The 21,723-nt window shown below is 36.4% G+C and overlaps 1 protein-coding gene across 3 annotated transcripts in view; it reads left to right on the top strand.

Moving 5' to 3' along the window:
* Positions 1-21,723, top strand: part of LOC134538306 (zinc finger FYVE domain-containing protein 26) — a 138,562-nt gene that overhangs the window by 66,403 nt on the left and 50,436 nt on the right. For all 3 annotated transcript variants that reach the window (XM_063379502.1, XM_063379503.1, XM_063379501.1), the window contains exons 14-20: positions 7,107-7,224; positions 9,832-10,365; positions 10,864-10,959; positions 12,560-12,813; positions 14,596-15,186; positions 16,049-16,238; positions 21,422-21,547. In XM_063379502.1, coding sequence (XP_063235572.1) covers positions 7,107-7,224; positions 9,832-10,365; positions 10,864-10,959; positions 12,560-12,813; positions 14,596-15,186; positions 16,049-16,238; positions 21,422-21,547 — 1,909 coding nt within the window. The remainder of the gene's footprint in view (positions 1-7,106; positions 7,225-9,831; positions 10,366-10,863; positions 10,960-12,559; positions 12,814-14,595; positions 15,187-16,048; positions 16,239-21,421; positions 21,548-21,723) is intronic.

Here is a 21,723-nt window from a genome sequence, read left to right as displayed (position 1 = left end):
ATACTATTGATAAATACTATTTTTTTTAGTTAAATACAAAGCATATTATCTTTCGTTTAGGACCTTGTAGTTGTATTTATATATTTCAGTTTTAAACGGAGAAATAAAATGGTTTTTTTTAGGTCCTGTAATGGGCGGGTGAAGCTATTGCCTGTAAGTAAAACTGGGCGCGCGAACTTGTTGCTGTCCGTCGGCATTAAAAGTGTCGGCCCAGACAAAAATTCTGAACAGTATATTTTGTTAAGTAAGGTGACAGCTTTTATTTGGTACATGGCTGATGTTCGGCCAATACTTGGTATGAGTCCTGGAGTCGTTTTTATAAAATGCAGGTTTTTGAAATATGTACCTTCTTTGATCTTATATAATTTAAAGAATACTATTAATAAATACTATTTTTTTTAGTTAAATACAAAGCATCTTATCTTGCGTTTCGGACCTTGTAGTTGGATTTATATATTTCAGTTTTAAACGGAGAAATAAAATGGTTTTTTTCAGGTCCTGTAATGGGCGGGTGAAGTTATTGCCTGCAAGGAAAACAGGGCGCGCGATCTTGTTGCTGTCCGTCGGAATTAAAAGTGTCGGCCCAGACAAAAATTCTGAACAGTATATTTTGTTAAGAAATGTTACAGCTTTCATTTGGTATATGGCTGATATTCGGCCAATACTTGGTATGAGTCCTGGAGTCGTTTTTATAAAATGCAAATTTTTGAAATATGTACCTTCTTTGACCTTATATAAATTAAAGAATACTATTGATAAATACTATTTTTTTAGTTAAATACAAAGCATATTATCTTTCGTTTAGGACCTTGTAGTTGTATTTATATATTTCAGTTTTAAACGGAGAAATAAAATGGTTTTTTTTAGGTCCTGTAATGGGCGGGTGAAGCTATTGCCTGTAAGTAAAACTGGGCGCGCGAACTTGTTGCTGTCCGTCGGCATTAAAAGTGTTGGCCCAGAAAAAAATTCTGAACAGTATATTTTGTTAAGTAAGGTGACAGCTTTCATTTGGTACATGGCTGATGTTCGGCCAATACTTGGTATGAGTCCTGGAGTCGTTTTAATATAAAGTAAGTTTTTGAAATATGTACCTTTTTCGACCTTAAATAATTTTAATAATACTATTAACAAATACTAAGTTTTTAAATTAAATACAAAGCGCCATATCTTTCGTTTAGTATATTGTAGGTGGATTTTTAAATTTCAGTTTTAAACAGATAAATAAAATGGTTTTTTCAGGTCCTGTAATGGGCGGGTGAAGTTATTGCCTGCAAGTAAAACTGGGCGCGCGATCTTGTTGCTGTCCGTCGGCATTAAAAGTGTCGGCCCAGACAAAAATTCTGAAAAGTATATTTTGTTAAGAAACGTTACAGCTTTCACTTGGTACATGGCTGATATTCGGCCAATACTTGGTATGAGTCCTGGAGTCGTTTTTATAAAATGCAAGTTTTTGAAATATGTACCTTCTTTGACCTTATATATTTTAAAGAATACTATTAATAAATACTATTTTTTTTTTAGTTAAATACAAAGCGTCATATCTTGCGTTTAGGACCTTGTAGTTGGATTTTTATATTTCAGTTTTAAACGGAGAAATAAAATGGTTTTTTCAGGTCCTGTAATGGGCGGGTGAAGCTATTGCCTGCAAGGAAAACAGGGCACGCGATCTTGTTGCTGTCCGTCGGCATTAAAAGTGTCGGCCCAGACAAAAATTCTGAAAAGTATATTTTGTTAAGAAACGTTACAGCTTTCACTTGGTACATGGCTGATATTCGGCCAATACTTGGTATGAGTCCTGGAGTCGTTTTAATATAAAGTAAGTTTTTGAAATATGTACCTTTTTCGACCTTAAATAATTTTAATAATACTATTAACAAATACTAAGTTTTTAAATTAAATACAAAGCGCCATATCTTTCGTTTAGTATCTTGTAGGTGGATTTTTAAATTTCAGTTTTAAACAGATAAATAAAATGGTTTTTTCAGGTCCTGTAATGGGCGGGTGAAGTGCCTGCAAGTAAAACTGGGCGCGCGATCTTGTTGCTGTCCGTCGGCATTAAAAGTGTCGGCCCAGACAAAAATTCTGAACAGTATATTTTGTTAAGTAAGGTGACAGCTTTCATTTGGTACATGGCTGATGTTCGGCCAATACTTGGTATGAGTCCTGGAGTCGTTTTTATAAAATGCAGGTTTTTGAAATATGTACCATCTTTGACCTTATATAATTTAAAGAATACTATTAATAAATACTATTTTTTTTAGTTAAATACAAAGCATCTTATCTTGCGTTTAGGACCTTTTAGGTCGAATTTTATATTTCAGTTTTAAACAGAGAAATAAAATGGTTTTTTCAGGTCCTGTAATGGGCGGGTGAAGCTATTGCCTGCAAGTAAATCTAAGCGCGCGAACTTGTTGCTGTCCGTCGGCATTAAAACTGTCGGCCCAGACAAAAATTCTGAACAGTATATTTTGTTAAGAAATGTTACAGCTTTCATTTGGTATATGGCTGATATTCGGCCAATACTTGGTATGAGTCCTGGAGTCGTTTTTATAAAATGCAAATTTTTGAAATATGTACCTTCTTTGACCTTATATAAATTAAAGAATACTATTGATAAATACTATTTTTTTTAGTTAAATACAAAGCATATTATCTTTCGTTTAGGACCTTGTAGTTGTATTTATATATTTCAGTTTTAAACGGAGAAATAAAATGTTTTTTTTTAGGTCCTGTAATGGGCGGGTGAAGCTATTGCCTGTAAGTAAAACTGGGCGCGCGAACTTGTTGCTGTCCGTCGGCATTAAAAGTGTCGGCCCAGACAAAAATTCTGAACAGTATATTTTGTTAAGTAAGGTGACAGCTTTTATTTGGTACATGGCTGATGTTCGGCCAATACTTGGTATGAGTCCTGGAGTCGTTTTTATAAAATGCAGGTTTTTGAAATATGTACCTTCTTTGATCTTATATAATTTAAAGAATACTATTAATAAATACTATTTTTTTTAGTTAAATACAAAGCATCTTATCTTGCGTTTCGGACCTTGTAGTTGGATTTATATATTTCAGTTTTAAACGGAGAAATAAAATGGTTTTTTTCAGGTCCTGTAATGGGCGGGTGAAGTTATTGCCTGCAAGGAAAACAGGGCGCGCGATCTTGTTGCTGTCCGTCGGAATTAAAAGTGTCGGCCCAGACAAAAATTCTGAACAGTATATTTTGTTAAGAAATGTTACAGCTTTCATTTGGTATATGGCTGATATTCGGCCAATACTTGGTATGAGTCCTGGAGTCGTTTTTATAAAATGCAAATTTTTGAAATATGTACCTTCTTTGACCTTATATAAATTAAAGAATACTATTGATAAATACTATTTTTTTAGTTAAATACAAAGCATATTATCTTTCGTTTAGGACCTTGTAGTTGTATTTATATATTTCAGTTTTAAACGGAGAAATAAAATGGTTTTTTTTAGGTCCTGTAATGGGCGGGTGAAGCTATTGCCTGTAAGTAAAACTGGGCGCGCGAACATGTTGCTGTCCGTCGGCATTAAAAGTGTTGGCCCAGAAAAAAATTCTGAACAGTATATTTTGTTAAGTAAGGTGACAGCTTTCATTTGGTACATGGCTGATGTTCGGCCAATACTTGGTATGAGTCCTGGAGTCGTTTTAATATAAAGTAAGTTTTTGAAATATGTACCTTTTTCGACCTTAAATAATTTTAATAATACTATTAACAAATACTAAGTTTTTAAATTAAATACAAAGCGCCATATCTTTCGTTTAGTATATTGTAGGTGGATTTTTAAATTTCAGTTTTAAACAGATAAATAAAATGGTTTTTTCAGGTCCTGTAATGGGCGGGTGAAGTTATTGCCTGCAAGTAAAACTGGGCGCGCGATCTTGTTGCTGTCCGTCGGCATTAAAAGTGTCGGCCCAGACAAAAATTCTGAACAGTATATTTTGTTAAGTAAGGTGACAGCTTTCATTTGGTATATGGCTGATGTTCGGCCAATACTTGGTATGAGTTCTGGAGTCATTTTAATATAATGCAAGTTTTTGAAATATGTAACTTATTTGACCTTAAATAATTTTAATAATATTATTAACAAATACTAAGTTTTTAAATTAAATACAAAGCGCCATATCTTGCGTTTTGGACCTTGTAGGTCGAATTTTATATTTCAGTTTTAAACAGAGAAATAAAATGGTTTTTTCAGGTCCTGTAATGGGCGGGTGAAGCTATTGCCTGCAAGTAAAACTAAGCGCGCGAACTTGTTGCTGTCCGTCGGCATTAAAACTGTCGGCCCAGACAAAAATTCTGAACAGTATATTTTGTTAAGTAAGGTGACAGCTTTCATTTGGTACATGGCTGATGTTCGGCCAATACTTGGTATGAGTCCTGGAGTCGTTTTTATAAAATGCAGGTTTTTGAAATATGTACCTTCTTTGATCTTATATAATTTAAAGAATACTATTAATAAATACTATTTTTTTTTAGTTAAATACACAGCATCTTATCTTGCGTTTAGGACCTTGTAGTTGGATTTATATATTTCAGTTTTAAACGGAGAAATAAAATGGTTTTTTTCAGGTCCTGTAATGGGCGGGTGAAGTTATTGCCTGCAAGGAAAACAGGGCGCGCGATCTTGTTGCTGTCCGTCGGCATTAAAAGTGTCGGCCCAGACAAAAATTCTGAACAGTATATTTTGTTAAGAAATGTTACAGCTTTCATTTGGTACATGGCTGATGTTCGGCCAATACTTGGTATTGGTCCTGGAGTTGTTATAATATAATGCCAGTTTTTGAAATATATATCATGTTTGACTTTTAAATAATTTTAACATTACGTTTAAAAATGCATTTTTTTAAAATATTATTAACTAGTCTTACGTTTTGCCTTTATGACTTCGTAGTTGTATTTTGGCTTACATTTTGTCTATTTTATTTTTGGGTAAATGTTTTTGAAACGTGAAAACTGTCATGGCCACAATGTATGTGTGTGTATGTTGCTGTTGCTGTCCAAATGCATAATTTTGACTCCGGTGCACGTGTGACTTTTCGATTGCGCATGGTGGAAGGGATGACTGTAGACGGCATATTGAATCAAAGAAACATGCAGAACATATTAAAGCCGTGACGAGCAATAAATCTATATCGTCGTTTTTCGCTATATCTGAATAAACGAAAGTAACAAACGCAGAGTTAATGTTTACAAGTTTTTTGGTAGAACACAATTTACCGATAGCAGTAGCCGATCATTCGGGTAATTTGTATAGAGCTATGTTTCCGGACTCAAGAATTGCACGGAAATACAGCTGTGCGAGAACAAAAACATCTGCCTTAGTGGAGAGGAGTATATGGCTGGTGAAACTAAATTGAAACTGTTGAATCTTTAGTAAGTGGACCATTTGCTTTAGCTACAGATGGGAGTACTGATTGTAATGGAGTGAAGATTTATCCATTAGTTGTTTCATTTTTAAATCAAACACAAGGTAAAATTTGCACTGTACTGTTATCCCTGGTTGAGAGTACTAAGACTAAGAATATTTCGCAACTAGAAATGTTACACTTTAAATCAAAAATGAATGTAAGAACAGTTATCAAAAGTCGTGTGAAAAAATGTTTGAGCGCTCACCACTGAAATACCTCATTACTAGGGACAGGAAAAAATCGCGGGTTCAATGACCTGTAGGATGAACTCCATAGTTCTGCGTACTCTCGGTCAAATGCCACCCACTCATTGGCTGCTGTCTTTTGAGACGTCCCAACGTAGCAGCCTGAGATTCGATAAAGCTTTGGTCGGGTGTTTCTCATTGGCCCAGAGTCATCCAGATGAGTAGTGAGCCAATAGCAGAGGCAGCACTGAGGTATAACTATTTGTATTTTAACCTATCGCGAAATGAATTTGCGAATTTTTCCGGTCTCTAGACATAAAACAAAACACAGACTGCAGGTCATTGAAAGGGATGCTATAATGTAAAGTGACATATTTAAAATGTATTATGTTATTTAACGAACTTACGTATGTATATAATGAAGAAAATACAGCAGGGTGCTAAAATGTGAGTAATCTCTTTCTATAATATTATATAATTTCATCAAAATTATGTTTTTTTGTAATTGTAAATATCAGGGAAATTTTGAATTTTTGATCAGGGAAATCAGGGAAAAATCAGGGAATATTTTTGGTGACTGTGAGTGGCCACCATGTATTACTATATAGTGAAACAATAAAAGCTTGCTCACTTAAAATACCTACTTTTATAACAAAGTTTTAGCAAAAAAAATTGTCCATCATGCATTGAAACTAGGTATGTACATACATAAAATTTAATTATATTAATTTATGTCTTTACATAATATAGTGGCCAACTTTATTTTTTGTATTATTTCCTTATAATGCTCAATTTTTGAGAAAATATACAATATTTAGGCATTTTTGGAAGGCCTAGGAACATGATCCGGGACATAAGCACTCTTCACTATGGGGAAACGTGATTTAATTAAGGGACGTTTTGCTTGGAAAATTATGTCGGGCATATCAAGAAATTTTAGATTTATTTGATATCTGCAATGGTACATAAGCTTTACAGAAAAATGTTTAAATTTTTAAAATTTTATTTTGATTTGCATTATGAAAAGAAAAATTGTAAATATCTAATGTTTTAGTAGTTTCTGTAGATATATATTCAACTTTTCACAGTTGGAGGCTTTACTATCTGTAATTTTATCTTTTGTTCTGCTATTTCTTTTGTAGGCTCTCAATTCTTTCATTATGCTACGTAAGTGTCGGGCCATTTTAACTTTTATTATTCTCTCTTAGTGTAGTTTTTGAAGGTTGACTTCTCCTCATATACCTTCCTCAATTTTTTCAGCTGCTGCAAAAAGTCTTTCAGATTGTTTTTTATGTAATAATTTTATTGCATGATGCTGAAGAAGAAAACATGGAAACATTCTGATAGAATGACGTGTTGTAAAAATGTTCTTTACGTTTCATACTTTGTAATCACGATTATCAGTGTTTGCCATTATTTAAGGTAATTATTATAATTAATTTGAAGTATTGTAACGTGGAGCTATTTGAAATAATTTTATGCTCTTGTTTCAGAGTATCGAGAATGTGGCTTCTGGAGTTGTACAGTCATCATCATTAGCAAGTCAGCTAGAAAACTTTCTTTCTGTTGTTCCACTGCCAAATTTGCACAGCACAAATTTGCAAGAGCAAGGTAAGCCAAAGGCTAAAGATTTTCTGAATTTTTTTTTTGAATAGATGTTTTAGTTAATGCCATATTGTTGAGAAAAACCCTATGTACATTCTGTAATGCATGGAGATATTTGGGATAATAAAGCCATGGAGTTGAGGTGTTTACTACAATTAGTTGAAAATCTGTAATGCACCTATGGTCTAAAAGGCACTGGTTTTAAATGGGTGGGTTCACTTTGCTAGTCTTTCATGTGTTTGTCTAAATGGTAGAGGCAGTAAACATCATTTGACATCTGGGCTGAGATGGTTGAACTGCATGCTGGAAAGAACATAGATTTCTCTGATTGGCTAATATTGTGTTTGCTATTTGAATATTATATTTTTTCTCAGACCATGGGTTCATTGCACATTGTTGAAATAAATTAGATTGGTAAATATAAGTATCATTATCTCTAGTTAGTAGTGGCGATAAAATTTTTTAAAGTAACTTCATCTGAAATCTAAATAAAAAAAAATTATGTTATTTTCCAACTTCTCCATTATTTTAGTTTACAATCTCACCGGTTGGGTGTCTCTTTGCAAGTCATTAGGTGTAGTGCAGCTCAGATGAACTGCCTCCTACAAAACATGATGCATAGTCTATGTGACATGTTCGTAAATGTTTTGACTTTGGGACGGTATTTCAGCTTTTACTGTCGCTTGGTTTCTTAATGTTTTATTACTATTTTGGTAGGATACAATACAGTGTAAGTTCATTACAACGTACTTGAAAAACCCTCCTTTTGGGTACTTAATAATGATAGTACTTTATGCTGAACTGTTACATAATGTAAAACATCTTGTTGGGACCTGAAATTATGTAGCGAAACCTCATTAATAAAAACCCTGTTAAAACTCTCATTGATACAAAGTGTTTTCACAGATCATAGAAATTATTTAGGAGTTGCAAAGCTAAGTAATTTTTTTAATTTGAAAGTATGTTTATTTGGTAATATGATGCAGTAAAGGATGATTAATACAAACATTCCAGATATTGTAAAGCAACAATTTGAAGTTTCAACTAAAATAATACTAATGCCATTGCTTTGTAAAGAAGCCTGGAAATGTTATTCGTCCAAATTGATGGTAGTATGTTTTTTTTGTAGATACTGTATTTACCTGCGTATGGATAGCATATTTTATTCCAATTTTTAGTGTCAAAAAATGTACTGTGATTCATATGCAAATTTTGGGTTAAAAATTTATATATATTTACTGTTTGGTTGAATATGTGCATGAAACCTAGGTTGGTTTTTATTTTAGCAAACATAACTCCATGAGTAAGTATAAATTCTTAAATTGTATAATCAAAACATCAAAATATCTCAGCAGTCGCCTGAAATTCCGTGAACAGCGAAGTTATTCTGCTTGTGCCGCGTCCACCCCCCGTCCATCCCCCGCCTTTGCTGTATCTGCTGCTTTTGGAGGATGAGGAGAGGAGAGTAAAATCTGAAAATAAACCAGCCAGAAAGGGAGCAAGAGAGTGTGTATGTGTATGCATGTGTGTGCGTGTGCATGCGGCCATGTTGCAGTGTTGGTGGTTTCCCCTCCCTCTCTTGTCTGTAAATGTCCGGTGAACTGGCACCCACACAATTAACATGTCTATCATTGACAGGTGTTCATGACATAAACTGTCCCCAATCATTATTGTTTTTTGAATTAAATTTCCCACGCCTTTCAACTGAACATACTCCATGACAGAACTGCAGCCATCGCTGGTGTTTATAAGAGTACACAGCAGTCTTCTACTTTGTCTTGTTGGGAAGTGAGAGAATTGGAATGGGTCGTAATTATATTGGTTGGGCAAGGGGGGGGGGAAATGGGCCTCCTCACACCCTCTCGTAGTAAACAGACACAGATCTGAGGGTCAACGTCAGTGTCATAATTATTACGCGCCAATAAGCTGAGAAAAGGAACACTTAACCTGTATCCACAGAACTCTAGTAAAGACAGATGTATGGTTCTGTTATCCATACGCAGTGGCGACCCTTATGGTGAAAATGGTAGATTATTTTGTTTAAAATTAAGGGCGCGACCCATACGAAGGGTACGACTCTTCTGTAGGTGTATACGGTAATAATCTAGACCATTGCTTTAGTGTTCTGTCTTAAATCCTTTTTAAGTGTTATTCAGGAAAAAAAATATATATATATATATTTTTCAGCCATAGGTGGAAACTATATTAAATATGTTTGTTACAATCCTTAGAATAAGTGTATAGTATTCTTTACAAGTATTTACTTTATTTGAATATGATTTTGAAATTATATAAAAAATTGTGATAAAATTTTGTATTAGTTTGGTTGATAAAAAACCTGGTTATTGAAAAGTTACAAAAATTATGGTCTCTTCAGGTGTGAAGTATATTGAGGTTTGATGTAGTTAAAAATCGAGAAATCGGTTGTAGTGAATTACTTTATAATGATGAGGTTTCATTGTATTTCGTTCATAGGTTGCTCTGTGGTTATTCTTTATTACCATTATTGTTGGGGGTTGTCTTCGTCTACGCTTGCATCTCCTGCGTGACAAGCTTGCATTAGAGGTATTCTCTTATGACATGGAAGTTATTGTGGCGTGCTCGGTGTCACAGACGGTGGCCCCAGCCTTGACGGCGCTAGCGACGACGCGCGGGCGGTAATCGCGGTGGATCTGGCGCTGACGCTCGGCAACAGCTACCAGCAGTCCGTCAGCCTGCTGGACGTCGCGTGCAGGCATTGCCCCGAGCTCCAAGGCGGTGACGGTCCCGGCAGGAGGAAGAAGAAGACCCTGTCCGGCCGCCTCGGGTTCGCCCGCGACGCGATAGGCCTGCTGAAGGAGGTGAACGCGGAGGAGAGGGATCCCGGGGCCGGGGTCCTCCCCGCCGACGTGTCCCTGCGCGACCTGCTCCTGAGCGCCCAGTACCCCTTGGCCCTGAAGCCTCTCCGGGGCGTGCTGTTGTTCTGGAGCGACCTGGACTCTGCGAGCCGGGACCTAGCGGCCGCCTTGGCCATCGAGGACGAGAGACGGCGGACGGAAGACCCGGAGCCCGCCAGCGAAGTCGCCCTGAAGAACGTGTACGGCGCGAAGGTGAACGCGTGTTTCAGGACGCTGCTGAAAGTGTCGCAGCGGAATGTTCTGACGGCAGGTACTTGTTACTTCTTTAACCATCATTAAACTATTTAAGAAACAAGTATGTTAAGTTTCTTGGCTTGTGGTGTACGCTAATGACGGCAACTACGGTGTCGACCGAAACGTCTCTGAAACGTTCGCCCTCTACGTGTCTAAATCCCACAAGCCAAAAAAAACTAAACACAGTGGCAGTGAAAGTCTGTAATGTTTAATAGGCAAAGTTTTTGATTATCGTATCATTTAAAATTAAATATATATTTCACCCCTTCTAAAGTTGATCCAATTTGGCACTTATGCTGTAATGTGAATATTGGTTCAAAATATTTTGGTTGGTTTGTCATTTTTCTACTCTATGCAGAGAAATTTAAGGGATTGTATCAGACCTGTGAAAAATCAAAGTAGTAAACTGTTGGTAGAGTTGAATTTGGGCTTTCAGACACATCTCATTGTCTTAAAGTTTGACAGTACTGTCGTTAAGTGTGACTGGATTAACATGATTTATTGTATGTTTCAGGAGGAGAGGGGAATGCTTCATCTCATTTGCCAAATTTATATCTGTATCTGAAGCTGCTTACAACACTGTGGGTTCAGCATTGTCCCACAGTCTCAGGTATTTATTCCTCCAGAATAAATAGTAATTTTTTTTATTTGAGAAAATTGGAAATGATTTTTTGGTTAGATAGCTCTATTATATATCATTTGGCACAGGCTCTTTAGGTCGACAAAATTCTCAAAATATAATCAGTATTTTAATTCTTGATAGTAAGTAATTGTGGAGGTTATGGATAAAAAGCTAAGTGGTCTTGGTATGTTCAAGTGAATACAGTTAAGTGTTTTTTTTTTTTTTTTTTCACTAGCAAATGTAAGTGTAGGTGTTTAACTGTAGATTATAAGTTATGGTTAAGTTATTAGGTCAGTTTCAATTTTAAAATTCAATATTCCTTTTTTACTGGTTTATTTATTTATTTTTGCAAAAATATTTACTTTTAAGTGTGAGAGAACCTAAATATTGAATATAAAATAATTTTCGTGATGGATTTCTAAAGTACATTTTGTCAGAATAAAAAAAAAAATCAAATATAAGCTTTTTTGTACTGAAAAATTATGAAGCTGAATTGGTAATGCCTAAACGGGATTATAATTTTGCTTGATCAGAAAAGAATCAGAAATAATATTTCCAATTTACTAAGCCTCTAAATTTTGGTACAAACTACATACTACAGAAATTGTATTTAGAATTTTCAATTACAAAATTGTTTGTGATGTGTGCTAAACTTGAATTAATTTTAAATGAACGATTTCATCTGCATTTGGATGTTTACATATTTTATATGTAATAACTCAAAATTTGGTTTCGTTTATGTTTTACATTAGTTAATCTTAAAAATTGTTTTCATGTGTAACTGCAGAATTTACGTGATTCTAAGACACATTTTTGTTTATTTTGTACTTTAAAAATAGGATGCATCTTAATATATGGCATACTCTATGTGCTTAGTTCATGGTGTACTTTGGTTGTGACTTTTAAATAGAAGTGAGTCTTAAACTCATTGCCAATTTTTTGACGTGACAATGTTTAATAAATCGATGAACGCCGGCTGCACGCACGGAAAAGTGTCCCATTATGCACATTGTCCCGTTACGCTCATTGTACGCTTGCGCCACATCTATCTCTCTTCCACTCGATTGGAACAACCATCGATTTAACTTTTTCGAGGCACATTAAACTTGAAACACTCCCATTCGTTTCCTACTTTTCCTATCATCGTCCTATCCTTAACAGAATAACACAGATTGGAAGAAGTTAAATAGAAAACATGTATAAAAGTTATAGTTAAAATAATCTGTTCGTTAAAGTAATAAACATATTTGAATTAATGAGTGTAAATAAAAGTAAATTTATCAATTAAATTGTAGATTTCATTTCACTCCTTCTTTGTATCCATACAAAATATAGTGATAATTCAATAAAAATGATTCAATATTATTCATAAAAGTATGCAATCATTTCATCAATGTTTTGTTATGACTTATGACGTCACGTTAAACTATCGTCCGTAAACCGACTTTACAGACAACCAATTTTTTTTATTTTTATGTAGAAAATTAGGGGAAAAAAAAATGGCGAGCATCTTAGAATCAACGTCATCCTAGATTTGAGCAGACAAGGTAAATGTTGAGTTTGTTTGCCTTCTGCCCCCCCCCGCCAGACAGCCACGCGCCGGCGACGTACTTCGACGTCTTGGAGGACTCTGTGACGAGGTTCGTGGGGCGCCTGGTGTTCGAGTACGGGGTGCCGCCGGCGCAGCTGGAGCCGGTTGCGACCCGGCTCAACCTCAACCTCGTCCACGAGGTCGTGCGAAACTGCTGCCCCCGCGTGCCCTCCGCTCTGCCCCCCGCGGCTGCGACGACCGGCCGCGCCGCCGGGGACTGGGGCAGGATCGCGCTCAACCGGCCGGGACAGGTCAGTCGGTCCCTCTCTCGTGCGTTGCTGCTTCATGATTTTGCCTTGATCGGACAAGAATCAGAAAGCCATATTTCCAAATTTTTCTAAGCCTGTAAATTTTTGGTACAAACTACATACATACTACACTCATTGCATTTTCGATTTTCAATTACGGTACAAAATTGTTTGTGATGCGTGTTAAACTTGAATTTAATTTCAAACTAATGATTCAATCCGCATTTGGATGTTCATTTCATATTTAATAACTTAATGCTAACTCGAAATTTGGTTTCGTTTACGTTTTACATTAGTTAATCTTAAAAATTGTTTTCATGTGTAACTACGTACAGAATTTACGTTATTCTAAGACACATGTAATGGTGGTGCGGGTTGTTAACTGTGCAACTTCTGGTGTCGGTGGTGAAGATGTAGGTACAGTGGAGTCCCGCTAGTTCAGACTAGAAGAGACAGGAACCTGTTCTGGACAGCGGTAAGACAGGATTAAACGGGATTTGCCTTAAAATGCACGATGTATAAGTTCAAAATGGATACAATTCACATACAGGTTTTTTTTTTTATAAATAAAACTTTTCATACAGTTTAATTTTTAAGTTTTAATATTTCTGTATACATAGACCTTATTTCTTAACCAATGAACTGATGTAGAATCAACAAAAAAAAATCTTCATTAGTAGAATTTAAAAAAAAAAAATTATGATCATACAGTTTATTTAAATCTCATCCGGATTAACCGGATGTCCGAATGAATGGGGTTTGGATTAGTGGACTCTACTGTATTGAATTGTGTTTCAGTGGCATTTAGAAAGTTGCTAGTTCAACATTATTCAGCAGATGGTAGACATAATTTCAGAACAAAAAAAAAATCCTTTGCAGTCATTATAGTTTTATTGAATTCCTAAATCTTTTGATTTAACCTGTTTATTAGAACTTATTTGATAAATTATGTGAAATGGTCATTCAAAGAAAATAAGTATTTGACAGGGAAATTTAAACATTTTTTTCCATCAAAAACAAACATTTTTGTTCATCTTCTACACTTGCAGATAAAATATTGCGAAACATCACTCACGGTAAACATTTGTTTGAAGGCTGGAATCATACTTAAGTGTGTATTTTGTGATAACTTTCTATTTAATTTTTCGGCACGTGGTAATATTAAACAGTGCAGTCTGGTTTTGATTCCCGGCTAGCCAGGTCAAAACCCACGTAAGAAACTTGGTAGATGTTGCCATGAACCAGTAAATGTTTCAGTGTTTTTTCTTTAATACCTTTTTTTTCTTCTCATCATCCATCATCTCGTCTAATCTACATTCATATTTACACTTTTTCCCAAATTTCTCCATGAAAATACTGAGCTATGACTGACGAGTTGTTTGACTTTTAAATAAATATAAATTAATGAAAAAAGGCTTATAAGTCTTAATTACTCCAAAAAAAGTGTTACTGGCTTCTAGCCACGTTTAAACGAGTCAGTTATCTTGTACTGACGGACTTTTTTTGGTGGATCTTTTTCAACTTATTTAGTTTCATTGATCCCTATAGCTTTTAATGTTTTCCCCTGTACTGGACTGCATATTGTTATCTATTATCATATACTAGGTAGTTTTAAACATAGTCTTCATGTTTTATGTTATTTTCAACTTGTCTTTTAAAAACATGAGATTCTTCCTGGACCTGTAATGACTAAATTATGTTTGCATGAATATAAGACATACATATCCTGATATGTTGTTTAATGTGAAATACATTTTTACGAATTGTCTTTTTTTGTTTGAACAGGCTTCTAACGGAGGTACGAGACACCCGGAAACTTGTGTTAAAGTTTTGCTGACGTCCGTGATAGATACGTTACGCAAATATTCAAGTCCGGGATGGACATTGTCGTCACAGCAGCAGTTCGCCTCTGCATCGGAAGATCCCGAGCTGACGAAGTTACTGGCGGAGACGGGCGAATTGGCGACGGCCGATACGAAGATGCTGACCTCCGCGGACGAGACGCTGTCTTTTCTCATAAACCTGCGGAACCTGCTGTGGCTGCACAGCGTCGTCGGACCGGAGGCCAGGCACCTCGGCGACGGCGCCGCGGAGGGAAGGCACTTGCAGTGCGGGGGGACGGCGGGCGTCCTCTCCCCGTGCCCGCTGGAGCAGCTGGCGACCATGAAGTGCGTCGGCTACGACGTCGGCGGGCTGGGCTTCGTGTCCTTGTACGACCTGCAGGTGTTGTTGCTGGGGAAGGAGCTGGCCCACTCCGCTTCCCTCCCGGACTGTGCGGGCGGGGAGAATCCCACTCTGGGAAAGCTGAATGTGTTCAGTGACCCGAGGATCGTGTTCTCCCTCGCGTACGGGCAAGCCGACTCACCCAAAGTGCAGGTACATTCATTCTCAAGTTCCTCAGGATCGGTCCCCTCCATTTTGGATTTTAAAAACATCTAGTGTTACTGGGCAGGTGATTATATTCTATTGGTTTGCCTTTATTCATTTCATGAATCAGAATTAATTTTTTTTTTCACTTATAACGTTTTATCAGTAAGTATCTGTGCGCTTGTAAATTTTTTGACGTGAGTCATTATTTTCCCCTTAAAAAAAAATACTGTATTACAGCAAATAATTTTACTGATGTGTTATTTATATAATGCGTGTTCATAAATACAGTTTAGTATTCTTGCTATTAGGCTACACAATGAATCAGCGTTTGCTGTACCATGATAATTTTTAATGTGTATTTATAGAATTGCAGATTCATTGGGAATAAAAATAAGCAATACATTTTCTGGAAAAAAACTGTTGGACATAGCTAGTTTTAGTTTGCACGAGTAAACAGTGGTGTGTTTTCTCGTAACTGAAAGATATAAAAATATTTTTTTAGTGTCATTTAAAAAAATATTCTGAACTCTTTAAAATAGACAAACTTGTTTCACGTAACTCACAATTTATCTATGGCATTTTGAATACAGTGAAGTGAGTTTGTAGACAGTAGCTCTGATAGTTATTAAGTTGCGTGCAAGTTGAAGCATTGCGAGAAATAGTGTTTCTGTGGACTGCTTTCTGTGAAGGCCCCCCCAGCCTGCTTGATAAGTGGCATTGTCAATTTTGAAACTCCATCCGTCCTTTAAATACAGTCATGGTTTAATTATTTAAATCATTGAAGAATAATTTAATATAGTCGTATCTTTACAGATGTTTTATGCGCATTCTGTTTACGTCTTGGTTTCTGGTTTTCGCTTTGTCGCAGGTGATGGGCAGTGATAACGTGGACGCACAACTCAATGCGCACATGGCAGAGTACCTGGATCATTTCGTCTGTGTGGAGGAGATCAACGGCATCAAGCAGCTCACGATATCCTTGCTGGTGCAGCGCTATCACGAACACGTCCTCTTGAACCAGGACCCGGAGAGCTACTCGGCAGTGCTGGACACGCCGGGTTAGTCTCGCTCGGGCTCCGCTGAGCTGGTCGGCGGCGTAACACGATCCGACCAAAAAACATCATAGGATAATACTGTGCTGCTACAAGGATTTTCATGCGGAAACCTGCTATTGTCATCACACCAAGTCCAGTAGATGACGTGAGATGTGTCCGGTAGGAACCGTATATTTGTTTAAAAATTTTGCTGGGTTTCTTTTCGGTACATGTGTGCAGTTCATTCTCTTACATTCAAAAACATTCTAGTATATAATTTCCCACTCATTGCAGTAAATTCAATGAGGGGTTGATCTGTCAGTGGTTGATAGTAGTGTTGGGCCGATTCCTAAAATATACCGATTCCGATTCCATTTTAGATTCTTAAATTAAAGGGTCGATTCTTCGAATCCGATTCCGATTCCTTAATTTTTATCTGACAATGTTCAACAGAATAATATACTCAGAAAAAAAGGTTGTTTATGATTTTAAAATTGTAATTGCATTGTGTTTCATTTTCTGTGCAGAAATTAGCATTATATACAGCTTATATATTGTTAAAAAGTATGTTCATTACCATCAAGTTACGCTACCTTGAATTTTTAGCACAATTTGGCCTTTTAACCTTGTATATAGTCAGACGAAACACGTGTTCAAACACTGCCAATAATCAAAGATGTCTTATGACGTAAATTGTAAATAATGTTATAACTTAACCAACTTAAGATACCTTACATTATCAACTCAATTAATTAATTGTAAAAAAAGAAGTTTGTACGGTTAGGTTAAGAATTTTATTTTCAAGCACAACTAAATAATGATCCAAATAAAATGACAATATAACCTCGTTTATACATATTTCAAGGGACCAGGGCCCTATTTCATAAACACAGTAATAGTATTAGTTCCTAAATAGTAGTGAAATAAAAAGTAGCTATTAGTGTAGAAATTTGTGTTTCATAAACAAAGTTGAAGGACTGCTAAAATAGTTCACTAATTTTATTAGTTTAATAGTCAGCTGATGTTGGTGGGTAATATTTTGATGTTTACATTTTTGAACATTGTATAAAAATGGCTAAAAGAGAACTTAAAAATTTTCGAGAATAAAGATGTTCTGTTTGGTGCATGTTCTGGCACTTTAACAAAAGATGTGAAGAAGTTGTGTTGGACAGAAATACGTGATTATGCAGTTGCAATCGGTTTAGTCATAAACTACAAAGACTATGCCAATTGCCCTACAGACAGTAGCTTTAGAAACATTGTGCATGTCTGCTATGCAGTGGTATTGCACACCACTACCAAGCCAGTGTAGTGCTATTTGCAGTGGTTGCCTAGGTGAAAGTGCCTGGTTCCGTGCTGTTGGATGGAATAAAAAAGGTTCAATGCTTGTGAGCACATAATTAAAAACACCTCGTGTTAACCTAACACGTTCATTGTACTCATATGTTTCCTCTAACAACGTATAGGTTTTCCTTTCTTGAAAATGTCTCGGACGTCTTACTATTACATCGCTACTTTTTTACACTACTAGTTTTATGAAACAAAACTTATAATTAGCAGCTACTTCTATGACTCCTGACTCCTAATTATGAGACTAATAAGTTTTATGAAATAGGGCCCAGGGCGGAAAAAAAAAGAGGGAAATGTAAAATTAAAACTTTATTATCTCATTATGATGGAAATGACAAGAAACAAATATGCACCACACTAAAATAAAATGTCAGATGCTTACGTTTTAATATATTAACTAGAACTTAATTATCTCACTTGGTGAAAAGAATAAATCCATCCAGTCTTGCAGTTCTTCACAACCGTAAAGAGAAAATAAATTTTCGGTTCTTGAGTAAGAAAGTTCTGTGCATGTTTTAGCATCTCAAAATTTCCACATTTTATGGTGAGATTTTCTTACACAAAATATTTAAACTCTTCAAATAATCGCGTGTTAACATTTAATTCATTTCAGAAATTTATCGGAAACAATTCTGTTAAACTAACACAACTACTTTCAAAAGATTGTTTATGTTTGGTAATAAAAATTTACGAACGTTTCAGCAGCAATGTTTGGAAATTCAGATTAGCCAACTGCCTTTCCAAAATATATCTAATGTAAAACGAGCATCGCTGAACACGCAAAAGAAAGACAATTTACAGCAATTTGGTTATGTTGCTTTTAAACTTATTTTAATATGATCGCAGTAATCCACTGTGAATTTGGGTAAAATCTCATTCAAAAATTATTTCATTTTAATTCTTTAAAGTTTAAAGTGCAGAGATGTGAAACATCTTAATTTTCACGTTCACGTCACCAAAGATTTGGTTCATGGCCGTATGGTTTACCATGGCAGGTAGCACAAACAAAAGAAATTGTTTTACGATGGCAAATGTAGCTGCCATGATCAAATAGTTAACGTTTACATTATTGTACTTGCCGTTTACATTTACATAATTTTCTTTAAACATTTATGGTTTTGTCTAATTATTTTTGAAGGTTTACTATTAAATGCAGTGCTGCTGCAACGTAATTTCCGAAAAATGTTTTCGCTTAAAGCGGGAAAGTAGATACTGCATTTGTCCTGATGGGAAAATGGCGGTGCAAGTAAATAAATACGTTAATCACCGTAATTCGTAAATCAGTTCCGTAAAAAAGATTAAATTATGTAGTTGAAAAATTATATTTGCATGCATTTTAATATTTTCTTACGTTGCGTAGGAGATGTATTTTGCAAACTTAAAAACAATGCAGGAATCGGTCATGGTCGATTCCAAAACCATTGTATTCTGAATCCCACGATTATACTGGAATCAGTGGAACCGACCGATTCCGGAATCGGAATCGACCCATCACTAGTTGATAGTGAATGTTAGTTGACCGGTTCATTCTAGTTCGTTGAGGACGTTCTAATACGTTCCAATGACGGGTGGTTGGTGGTACCTTTTTGGTGGCCAGTGGTAAACTCGCAAGCCCACACACACCAGACTGGAAAAATTCTGAACATTATAGGAGATTGATTGTAAACATTTTGTTGATCATTTTAGTAGACATGTATGAAGATGCCTGAGGTCGACCACTTTTAACTACTACTTCTCCCACACCACCACAGCTACCGACATGCGACCACCATAGGTCACAATGGCAGACTCGAGGTTACAATCACACACAAAAACACCAGTGCTCTCCAGTGGGTAGTTGTGGCTGCAAGGTGAAATATACAGACACATGTGTATGTATACACACACACATATGTACATACACACATACATATTAATTGATTTACTATACACAGAAATTGGTAATTTTTTTATTGATGATCATGGAAAAGTCAAGTAAATATTTCTATACATTTTGTACATTCTATACATTTTGAAATAATTTTTTTTTCTTAGAAAATCTTTGTAATCATTTGACTAATTTATAGTAAAAATGAAACACCCGTGCTTCATAATTTCTAATAGAAGTAAAAAAGTGTTTGACACCATATTATAAAATAAAAATTTTAACTATTCCTGTATTAAATAGTATTTTAGTGTTCACGCTGTGCCACCAGGTCACATGTCCTACGGTCACCCGTGTTGATACTTGATGGCGTAGAGCTGTCCAGTATTAGTCTCTAGCGTATTCAGGGTCTCTACAAGTCAGGGAAAAGTTTCGAAATAAACCGTAACGGTGCTGGAAGTCACAGACCTCCTGTTGTAGTCAATTTGCTAACTTGCAATTTTTTTTTGGCACCTCAATTTAGTTTACAGTCTCACATTAAACGCATGTGTCTTGACACTATCGACTTTAACATGTGAAAATTATCTCTGAGAAGGTTTTAGCACTCATCACAAATTCTCCGGAACTATAAGACCTACAATCTTGAAATTCGGCCGGTATGTTCCTAATATTACATAATACACACCCACTAAGAACAGATTTTGCGGAAATAATTAGGGAATTCAGTGGGTGACACTATCTCCAGAACTATAAGACCTACACTCTTGGAAATATAGCTGGTATGTTATTTATGCTGTCCGAGCTTCCACTAAAATCTTATTTTACGTGATTCAACTCCCAAGTGGGTGAACAGAGGTGGGTTAGGGAAGTCAGTGGGTGACACTCTCTTTGGAACTACCTACATATAAGACTTTCAAACTTGAAATTTGGCAAGTATGTTCCTTTTAGTTTTTGAGCATCCAGTAAGAACTGTTTTACATCAGCTCCCAATAATGAGAAGTATGAAATTGCTCTGCATTTGGTTTTCTGTGGCAAAGCACGGGCACATCAGATACAGTGGCGTAGCCAGGATTTGTGTATGGTGGTGGGGGGGGGGGGGGGGGGGGGGGCGTGTTATGAAGCATGGTGCCCCCCCCCTATTAAAATGGGGGAGTCCGGGGGTCCGACCCCGAATAAAATTTGGATTTTAAGGTGTACAATAGTGCTATTTAACAGTTTTCGGTACTTAACTTTAAATATTGTAATGGTAAATATATTATTAATTTTTTAATAAAAAAATTGTTTGAGTGATGAAGAAATTAATTAAAGATATTTTTATAAATCCAAGTGCCTTGTTTACGTCCACTCAAAATCATAAATCATGCTGGAAGCTGGACAATACAAAGTAAAAAATGGAACAAAAAGGGTTGGGTTTCGGCAGAACTGGCCTATTCCTGGAAAAAAATTAGCTTTAGCTTGAAGAGTTACATGACACCATGTCATCGTCTCAATTCGATACACACACATCGAACCTCACACTTTTGGAAGCCCAGTGCTTATAATTACCGCACTGGTTAAATACACTAGGTATAAGATATTTGAAAGCTTGGGACCCGTCACGGCGTCACAACCCTATAGCTTCTGCTCGCGACAGGGGTAGGGGAAGGGAAGGAGAATCGGTAGGGCTCGCTTACTTACTCTTCCCCACCAGTGCAGTGGCCGGTGATAGCAGTAAGACACCCAGGCTTTTAGCTAACCTGCGTTCAGATAAGAAAAAAATAATTGGGGCTAAGGGGAGGGTTAGGACCCCTAAAAAACCCCCCTGGGTACGCCCCTGATCAAGTATATAAATGACTCTTATGATTTATAATATGTTGTAAGGAAATTGTATTGAAAGGGTTGCGAGAAGTGAAGGTCCTGAAATAGTAGGTTCGCCAGGTGTATTTGTAGACACCCTGGTTTTTTTTTCGAAGTGTGACCTGAGGTGTAAGCACCGTCGTGGTCTCTGCTCCAGACGTTGCCGACACCAGCAGCCTCCACCGGTGGGAGAAGCTGCTGGTGCTGCTGGAGTTCCTGAAGGACAACACGACCGGCCGGACGCGCGAGCAGCTGTGCGAGCTGGCGGACTTGCGGTGCGGGGGTGAGTCCCGAGGGGAGAGCCGTTACCGACTACTGCGGGTTTCGGACCATATTCGTATTTAGGACATACATATTCTGGTTTATAAGTCAGGGTGTTTACAAGTTACAAAAGTCATGGAAAAGATAGGAAACTGGAGTTTGGTCATGAAATTCAAGTTCCGAAGTAAACATTAATAG

The sequence above is a fragment of the Bacillus rossius genome, chromosome 13 (genome assembly GCF_032445375.1).
Source record: "Bacillus rossius redtenbacheri isolate Brsri chromosome 13, Brsri_v3, whole genome shotgun sequence".
NCBI classification, from domain to species: Eukaryota; Metazoa; Arthropoda; class Insecta; order Phasmatodea; family Bacillidae; genus Bacillus; species Bacillus rossius.
This window is presented reverse-complemented; position numbering and strand designations above follow the sequence as displayed.